The sequence below is a fragment of the Prionailurus viverrinus genome, chromosome B2, assembly GCF_022837055.1.
Source record: "Prionailurus viverrinus isolate Anna chromosome B2, UM_Priviv_1.0, whole genome shotgun sequence".
NCBI classification, from domain to species: domain Eukaryota; kingdom Metazoa; phylum Chordata; class Mammalia; order Carnivora; family Felidae; genus Prionailurus; species Prionailurus viverrinus.
Genome location: NC_062565.1, coordinates 2,255,736 through 2,266,016, shown reverse-complemented (window position 1 = coordinate 2,266,016; position 10,281 = coordinate 2,255,736). Strand labels below are relative to the sequence as shown.

Genomic DNA, 10,281 nt, shown 5'->3' with positions numbered 1-10,281 from the left:
ATCCACCCCAGTAGGCTAGCAGTGCCATCTAGTGGAGAGCGGAGCTGTTACACTGAGCCCTGCCCAACTGGCCCAATTTCGCTCTTCAAGAACACAAGTATCACTGCCAGCTTAGTTTGTGGACTAAAAAGCACTACATAGACTGATCTCTAGGGGAAAATGAAGTAATTTCAGTCCTACTTCAATCTCTTAGCAGATTCATCTATTCAATTTTCTTTCTTTTTTTTCTTTTTCTCTTTTACACTTCTTTTCTTTTTCATGAATACAGAAACAGAAAAACTCATTTTTATTTTCAATTTTAATTAAAAATCTTTCTTTAATATTAGTATATTTTTTACTTTTGTGTAATTTTTTTCAAATTCTACTTTACTTCCATCGTTTTATTTTAGTCTACATCAGTGTATTCACCTTTGCAAATTTTCAATTTTCTTTTTTGCTTCATTTTCTTTTTTTCTCTTTTTCATTCTGTTTTCATGAATGCAAAAGAGAAAAACTTCATTTTTACTTTCAATTTCTATTAAAAATATTTTTATTTAATTTCCATTGTATATTTTTTGCTTTTATGTAAATTTTTTCAAATTCAATTTTACTTACATCATTTTATTTTAGTACACTATAATGGATTCACTTTTTCAAATTTTCAAACGATTCTTTTTTTCTTTTTTCTCTTTTTCATCTCTTTCCTTTTTCTTAAATACAGAAAAAGAAAAATTTCATATTTATTTTTAATTTTTATTAAAAATATTTTTCTTTAATTTTTTTCTCCTATATTATTTACTTTTGTGTATATCTTTTCAAATTCTATTTTATCCACATCATCTCAGTTTAGTCTACTTCAGGGTACTCATTTCTTCAAATCCTCAAACTATTTCCTTATTTTTCTCTTTATTCTCGCCCCCCCCCCCCATTTTTAGCTCTAATCTGGGATGCAGGGCTGGTTCAATATATGCAACAGTCAATGTGATACATCACAGCAATAAAAGAGAGGACAAGAACCTCTTGATCCTCTCAATAGATGCAGAGAAAGCATTTGACAAAATACAGCATCCTTTCTTGATAAAAACCCTCAAGAAAGTAGGGACAGAAGGATCATACCTCAAGACCATAAAAGTCAGACATGGAAGACCCACTGCTACTATCATCCTCAATGGGGAAAAAATGAGAGCTTTCCCCCTAAGGTCAGGAATATGACAGGGATGTCCACTCTTGACACTGTTATTCAACATAGTGTTGGAAGTCTTAGCCTCAGCAATCAGACAACACAAAGAAATAAAAGGCAACCAGGGGCATCTGGGTGGCTCAGTTGGATAAGTGTCCGACTTCAGCTCAGGTCATGATCTCATCATTCATGGTTTCGAGCCCCGCATTGGGCTCTGTGCTGACAGTTCAAAGACTGAAGCCTTCTTCTGATTCCATGTCTCCTTCTCTCTCTTCCCCTCCCCCGCTCACTCTCTGTCTCACTCTGTCTCTCAAAAATAAATAAATGTAAAAAATAAAAATAAAAGGCAACCACATTGGCGAGGAGGAAGTCAAACTTTCACTCTTCACAGATGACATGATACACTAGATGGAAAACCCAAAAGCTTCCACCAAAAAACTGCTAGAACTGATCCATGATTTCAGCAAAGTCACAGGATATAAAATCAATGCACAGAAATCAGTGGTATTTCTATACACCAATAATGAAGCAACGGAAAGAGAAATCAAGGAATCAATCGCATTTACAATTGCACCAAAACCCATAAAACACCTAGGAATAAACTGAACTAAACAGATGAAATATCTATACGCTATAAACCATAAGAAAGCTTTTGAAAGAAATTGAAGAAGACACGAAAAAGGGGGCAAAACTTTCCATGCTCATGGATTAGAAGAACAAATGCTGTTAAAATGGTAATACTACCCAAAGCAATCTAGACATTCAATGCAATCCCTATCAAAATAACACCAGCATTCTTCACAGAGCTAGAACAAACAATCCTGAAATTTGTATGTAATCACAAAACACCCCAAATAGCCAAAGCAATCCTGAAAAAAGAAAACCAAAACCGGAGGCATCACAATCCAAGACTTCAAGATGTATTACAAAGCTGTAATCATCAAGACAGTATGGCAGTGGAACAAAAACAAACAGATCAATGGAACAGAATAGAGAACCCAGAAATACACCCAAAAACGAATGGACAACTAATCTTTGACAAAGGAGGAAAGAAAATCCAATGGAATAAAGACAGTCTCTTCAGCAAGTGGTGCTGGGAAAACTGGACAGCAACATGCAGAAGAATGAACCTGGACCACTTTCTTACACCACACACAAAAATAAACTCAAAATGGATGAAATACCGGAATTTAAGACAGGAAACCATCAAAATCCTAGAAGAGAAAGGAGACAAAAACCACTTTGACCTCAGCCGCAGCCACTTCTTACTCAACACATCTCCGTAAGCTAGGGAAACCAAAGCAAAAATGAATTATTGGGTTCTTATCAAAATAAAAAGCTACTGCACAGTGCAAAACAAGAAGGCAACTGATGGAATGGGAGAAGATATTTGCAAATGACATATCAGATAAAGGTTAGTCTCCAAAATCTATAAGGAACTTATCAAACTCAACATCCAAAAATAAATAATCCAGTGAAGACATGGGCAAAAGATACGAACAGACACTTTTCCAAAGAAGATATCCAGATGGCTAACAGACATTGAAAACATGCTCAACATCATTCATCATCAGGGGAATACAAATCAAAATCATAATGGGATACCACCTCACACCTGCCAGATGGCTCCCATTAACGACGCAGGAAACAACAGACATTGACAAAGATGTGGAGAAAGGGGAACTCTTTTGCACTGCTGATGGAAATGCAAACTGGGGTAGCCTCTCTAGAAAACAGTATGGAGGTTCCTCAAAAAATTTAAAAATAGACTACTTTATGACCCAGCAATTACGCTACTAGGTATTTATCCAAAGGATACAAGTATGTTGTTGTGAAGGAGTATATGCATCTCAATGTTCATAGCAGTGCTATCAACAATAGCCAAAGTATGGAAAGAGTCCAAATGTCCATAGATGGATGAATGGATAAAGATGTGGTATATATACACAATGGAGTAACACGGCAATCAAAAAAACATGAAATCTTGCCATTTGCGACAATGTGAAGGGAACTAGAGTGTATTATGCTAAGCAAAATTAGCAGTCAGAGAAAGACAATATATAACTTCACTCATATTTGGAATTTAAGATACAAAACAGGTAAACGTAAGGAAAGGAAGCAAAAATAATATGAAAACGTTGAGGGGGACAAAACATAAGAGACTCTTTTTTTTTCAACGTTTTTTATTTATTTTTGGGACAGAGAGAGACAGAGCATGAACGGGGGAGGGGGAGAGAGAGAGGGAGACACAAAATCGGAAACAGGCTCCAGGCTCTGAGCCATCAGCCCAGAGCCCGACGCGGGGCTCAAACCCACAGACCGCGAGATCGTGACCTGGCTGAAGTCAGACGCTTAACTGACTGCACTACCCAGGTGCCCCATAAGAGACTCTTAAATACAGAGAACAAACTGAAGTTGCTGGAGGGGTTTTGGTGGGGGGATTGGCTAATTGGGCAAGGGTCATTAAGGAGGACACTTGTTGGCATGAGCACTGGGTGTTATATGTATGGGATGAATCACTGGATTCTACGCCTTAAATCATTACGGCACTATATGCTAACTGACTTGGATGTAAATTTTTCTTAAATTAAGAAATTAAAAAAATAAAATAAAGACTACAATGTCACATTCACTTGTTATGGGATGTTTCTATTTCTTATTCATCATTCAGAATTGTGTAACAGTTATTTCATAATGAGATGGCTGCTTGCAAAGAGAAGACATATGGAGATTTTTAATAATAAACATACAAATTTTATTTTTTGTTTGAGTTTCCTCCTGGTGCATCCGAGCAATCTGCACAGAACATGGGATTTCCTGGGAAATAGTATTCATTTCTCATATTTATAATATATCACTGCATTCAAACATATGGGGACCTTGGAAGATGTGCGATATAAAAGCTTTGATCACTTGAATTTGTAAAATGGCATGAAGAGAGGATCTAAGTATATTTTACCCTTTAAAACTTTTCCTGCATTACTATACATAAAACGTGTAGAATATATAATAGGACTTGGGTCACGCATTGTTCCTCTATGATAATGTCCCCAAAAGTCATTTCTAATGAATGGGTTGGCGCACACACTGAATCTCACCAACGTGCACACCTCACATTGGTGCTTCTCTGACTTTGCACATAATGACACGTGAGCACCACCTGGCGTGTTACCAGCTCAAGTTCCCAGTGTCACTGGCAGATATGCATCACGCCCTCCCCCTCCATGACATGAAGGCTACATAAAACCATTGTCATACCTGTGAGGTCACACTGGGGCCTGATATCTGAATGGCTTTATGAGCATTGACGTTAGTAGGTTTTTGTTTGACCTAAAAGTTTTTTACACTGTTGCCCACATCTTTCTGTGAAAAAAATGGTGATACAGTCAACTTATGGACCTTCTATCAGATCCATGACTGAAATGCAAGAAAAAGTGATATGCCTCCTGCAATTGCTAAAAAATACTAAAATTTTAATATTTCTTGGAAACCTGGGAGGCTCAATCAGTTAGGAATCTAATTCTTGCTTTTGGCTCCGGTCACGATTCCGCAGTTTGTAAGTTTGAGGCCCACGTTGGGCTCTGTGCTGGCAGCATGGAGCCTGCTTGGGATTCTCTCTCTCCCACTCTCTCTGCCCCTCTCCTGCTCCTGCTCTCTGTCTCTCTCTGAAAATAAATAAATAAACATAAAACATTTTTAATATATTAATATTTCTGATTTTTATACAATGGTTCATATTCTTATTTTGCTGTGGTTTTTTTCCTGTGTGTGTAGATGGCTTTTTGCAATTAGAAATGCAATAGTACTCCCAAAGGGGTAAAATAAGAAACACTTGTGGAGGTTTTTGAAATAATAATATGATGTAGATGCTATAGGAACAGTAAATCAGCATCTCCGGAAGTTACAATGAATCACGAATTCAGTACTTGAACTCTCACTTGCATAAAAGAATGAGGTAAGGAAATTCTCTTGAAGAGTCATCAGGGGAAATGTTGCATGACACCTGCAAGACACAAAATTTTAAAGCCTCTAACATTCAGGGTCTTCCATCAAATGGTCCTCATCCCAGTCATCTGGAGTCAAAGCTCCTACAGAACACTTTTTTCATTGCTTCCATCACATCCTTGTTCCGCAGGGTATATATGAAGGGGTTGGCCATGGGGGTGACAATGGTGTAGAAAAGAGAAACAAACTTGCCCTGATCCTGGGAATGGTTGTTGCTGGGCTGGAGGTAAGCATAGATGGCCGAGCCATAGAACAGGGAGACCACCGTGAGGTGGGACCCACATGTCCCAAATGCTTTCCTCTGCCCTGAAGCTGACTTTATTGCTAAGACCACCCTGACAATCTGACCATAGGAGAATGTGATTAGTGCCACAGGTATGAGAAGAATGATCATACTGGCAAAGAAGAGCTCAGACTCATTCACAGTGGTGTCAACACAGGCAAGCTTGAGCAGTGGGGGGATCTCACAAAAGAAGTGCTCTATTTTATTTCTCCCACAAAGCGGTACAAGGAAGATGAGCACCGTCTGCAATGAGGAGTTGACAAAACCAATGAACCATGATGCAGAAGCCATCAGGGCACACAGACGGGGGTGCATGATCACTGTGTAGTGCAGGGGCCTGCAGACGGCTGCATAGCGGTCAAATGCCATCACCCCTAACAGAATGCATTCTGTGCATCCCAACCCTAGAACAACGAATAGCTGAGCTACACAGCCAGCGAAGGAGATAGACTTGTCTGCTCCCCTGAGATGAACCAGCAGCTGAGGAACAGTGCTGGTCGTGTAACACAGGTCCAGAAAGCTTAGGTTGGACAGGAAAAAGTACATGGGAGTCTGCAGGTGTGGGTCTAGGTGGGACAACGCAATGATGGTTGTGTTTCCCAGGAGGGTGAACAGATAGAAGATCAGAAGAACCACAAAGAGGATTCGCTCCAGCTGAGGCCGGTCAGAGAAACCCAGCAGGATAAAGCCAGTGAGAGAACTTCCATTTTTCTGGTCCATTCTTTCTTATCACATGTTTCCTGTCAAGATCAAGCATTTAGCAATTTTTAAGAGAAATCTTCAAAAATAAAGTTGGCAGGAGGTGGATTTATCATGTTATAAGACCAGTCATGGCATTTTATAAGTAGCTATTTGAATAAATGAATCACCCATGAAATTGATCAATTGGTTCCATTTTAATTCCACATTACCATAAAAAGTTAATCATTAATATTTAATGTAAGAAAAATCAAATAATGGACCTGTGTCTGCATCAGTCATAGGTACAGAAGGTCTTTCAGTCTCAGTTTAGTAGGCTTAAAGTACTACAAAAATATTTGTACATTTCAGAAAATGGGGATGAGGGAAAAGAGGAAGGGAAATCAGAAAGAATAGGAAAGAGATACAGACAGAGGGAGATTCATTATCTTTCATATGTATCTCATCATTCCACACAACTGAAATCCACACACCATACGTCATAGATTATAATACAACATGACCTCGAAATTAAATTCAGTTATAGAAATTTATGACTTGGAATATACTTGTACAAAGAATTCAATTACCATCAGCCTATCACTACTAGTTCTGCATATAAACATACATCGGGTTGGGGGGGGGCAGTAAAACAATTAAATAGTCAGAGATATTGACACCACCACCATTCAAACAGTGTTTAATTTTGGCCCGAAAGATGCTGAAAATTACCATTCCAATTTCACAGGGACTCCAAAAATTCAGTGGCTGTGCAGACTCCTTTGGAATCAGACTCTAAAATCCAATGGCCAACACTTTCCTCTTCCTTCTGCAGATTTCCTTTTCACACATTACCAACTAGAGTTCATAAAATTCCTGAAAGAAGTAGGATTATTCCCTATCAACATTCTAATCAGAACATTTTAAAGCATTATCCAAACATGTAACCTATGTACAAAATGTAATGCTTTGCATCATTTCCTATGATAAAATAATTACTTAGGTAAATATATAGGGATAAACACAGATACATTCTCAAAGCCATGACAAGTCAAAGAGCTATAATGCAAACCTTAACGTAGTACAAGGAAAGGCCTAAAGGAAAGGATATATTGGTATTGTACAAAATCCCCAACACCCAACTTTATTATATTAAAGATCACCATTCCGGAAGCTAGCTTGCAGAGTTAGTCACACTAGATCAAACACAATGCCAGCTCTAAGGCTCTAAGGCTCGTCTGATGACCATTTCCATCCAGCTGCACAATACTGAATGAGCATAGTAACATACGAACGAGAGAGGCATCAGGACACGAGTATTTCAGTTCTATCATATTCAGAAGGGTAGGCATCCAGTACATTTTTAATTCTTCCAAGAGTTTTAAAATCTGAACCAAGTTTGGGGCTAGACCCATTGATGTGTGAACAAAATTGGTACAAAACTGGCATAAAAACTGAATACAAGATGTAGTATTTCGCACTTTTTATGCCTCTTTGATTTCCTATTAAGATTGAGCAGTGGTATCCACAAAACAAAATCTATGCACCAAAAATTTCTTAATGGAATTAATTATAAAGGCATCAGGGACAGTCCAAGTGCATCAACAGGGAATATCCCTTCCCTCACACCTTCTCAGAAGAGAAAATAAAACAAACCATGGTTCGGTCTCATGCACACATGCACGAATATACATACATCCATATGAAGCATACTGCTGACAAATTTTTATTTTTTCATATTTTAAAGTTTATTTCTGTATTTGTGAGAGAGAGAGAGAGAAAAAGTAGAGTGAGCAGAAGCAGAAGAGGCGCAAAAGAGATGGAGAGGGAGAGACGGAGATGGACACAGAGAGAGAATCCCAAGCAGGCTCCTCACTGTCAGTGCAGAGCCCGACCTCACACCTGTGACATCATGACCTGAGACGAAATCAAGAGTTGGAGCCTTAACTGACTGAGCCATCAAGCTGACAAGTTTTTAAATATGACTGATAAAGGAAACACTCACCAAAGTGAAGGAGGCCAAACACAAAATGCTAACTGATCCAAACAAACACCAATATAATACTGCACCATTAGAAAAAAATAATGATACATTTTAACATTATCATACCAATAAGGACTAGGAAGACAGGTGAGAAAAGATAAATCCCTGGAGAAAGGAACTGGTACAAATTTCTTGCTGCTCTGCAGGATTATATGTGTATGTGTGGGTTTCAATACAAATATATATAAAGAATGTGGACCACACGTCATGAAATTATGATACAGAAAAATCAGTTTTAAAAATTATGCATAAATTATTACTTTACATACAAAACAATAAACACTTGAAAAGGGCGCACATTATATATAGAAAGGGAAAAATATTAAAAACAGATTCTATAAAACAAGTGGCATTCTATGTAACGATTACCACCAAAAAAAGTATACAATTGAAATGACATCTCACAAGAACACAATTTTACAATAATAATTAAGAGATCAGGCAGCAATGAAAGAGGTTAAAGGCTTAGTACTGACACACATAAGTGATAGAGTAGTAGTTGACAGTTTGAATAATTGTTCAACACTGACACAAAACTCTAAAATTTTAGTGCAAGAGTACACATTTTCACACTGGATACTCAGTGTGCACACTACACATTTTAAAGACAAAAGATCTCAATACAATGTCTCTTTTTAAGATATTTCAAATATATAACATTCACCGATATATTTGACCTACACACTCTGCCGTATCCAGTTCCTGAATAAATCCTGAAAACATGGGGCAAGAAGTGTTATGACTGAATCGCTATTGCTTTCTTTTTTTTCCCCATATATGAAATTTATTGTCAAATTTGTTTCCATACAACACCCAGTGCTCATCCCAAAAGGTGCCCTCCTCAATACCCATCACCCACCCTCCACTCCCTCCCACCCCCCCATCAACCCTCAGTTTCTTCTGTTTTTAAGAGTTTCTTATGCTTTGGCTCTCTCCCACTCTAACCTCTTTTTTTTCCTTCCCCTCCCCCATGGCTTTCTGTTAAGTTTCTCAGGATCCACATAAGAGTGAAAACATATGGTATCTGTCTTTCTCTGTATGGCTTATTTCACTTAGCATCACACTCTCCAGTTCCATCCATGTTGCTACAAAGGGCCGTATTTCATTCTTTCTCATTGCCACGTAGTACTCCATTGTGTATATAAACCACAATTTCTTTATCCATTCATCAGTTGATGGACATTTAGGCTCTTTCCATAATTTGGCTATTGTTGAGAGTGCTGCTATAAACATTGGGGTACAAGTGCCCTTATGCATCAGTACTCTGCTATTGCTTTCTTGATGCTTTTGTCTCATGGGTCTAAGCTGACTTCAGACATATGAGAACAGGCCCCCGATGACGAGGCAGGATGAGCAAATGAGGGGATACAGCCATCACTACATAGGAAATGACAGATGTGATGAACACTGACAGGGCTGTAGGGCAGGTTCTATGGAAGAAGACGATGAAGTAGGATTTCCAATGCAGGTTGTTTTTTCAGGGAATGCTCTCAGGATAAACGGGGTGAGGGAAGGAAAACAGAGCAGAGAATGTTGCTAAGCAAGGATGTGGCCTCCAGTGGAACAGAGCAGGAGCCTGATCCCGTGAGATGATGAAGAGAACTCTCCAGGAGAACCCTCCGTCTGTGATGGTAGAAATACTGTGTCCTCACTGTCCAATACGATGCCCACAACCCACCTGTCATACCTGAGAATTTTAAATGTGTTAGGTACAGGGGCGCCTGGGTGGCTCAGTCAGTTAACCTTCCAACTTTGGCTCAGGTCATGATCTCACGGTCGGTGATTTGAGCTCTGCATCAGGCTCTCTGCTGATAGCACAGAGCCCACTTCAGATCCTGCATCCCCCCTCCTCCCTTTTTCTCTCCCCCACTGGTTCTCTCTCTCTCAAAACAAACAAACAAACAAACAAACAAACAAATGTAATCAAAATAAAATGCCTTGGCTACAAAACAATAAGAAAAACAATAAAATATGTTAGCTAAGAAATTGAAATTACATTTTAATTGTAATTTAAATTTAAACCGTTTATGTGGGTACTTCCTACTGTATTGGACAGCACGGCTTTAGAGCATGAATTGCATCAGAGTCAGGCCTGCCTTGGCATTGGCACCT

General features: G+C 38.6%; 1 protein-coding gene across 1 annotated transcript; it reads right to left on the bottom strand.

The window, feature by feature from the left end:
• Window positions 1–5,228: 5,228 nt before the first annotated feature.
• Window positions 5,229–6,167, bottom strand: LOC125165940 (putative olfactory receptor 2B8). The gene has a single exon (XM_047859467.1). The coding sequence runs from the start codon at window positions 6,165–6,167 to the stop codon at window positions 5,229–5,231; it is 939 nt and encodes a 312-aa protein (XP_047715423.1).
• Between the last annotated feature and the right edge of the window lie 4,114 nt (window positions 6,168–10,281).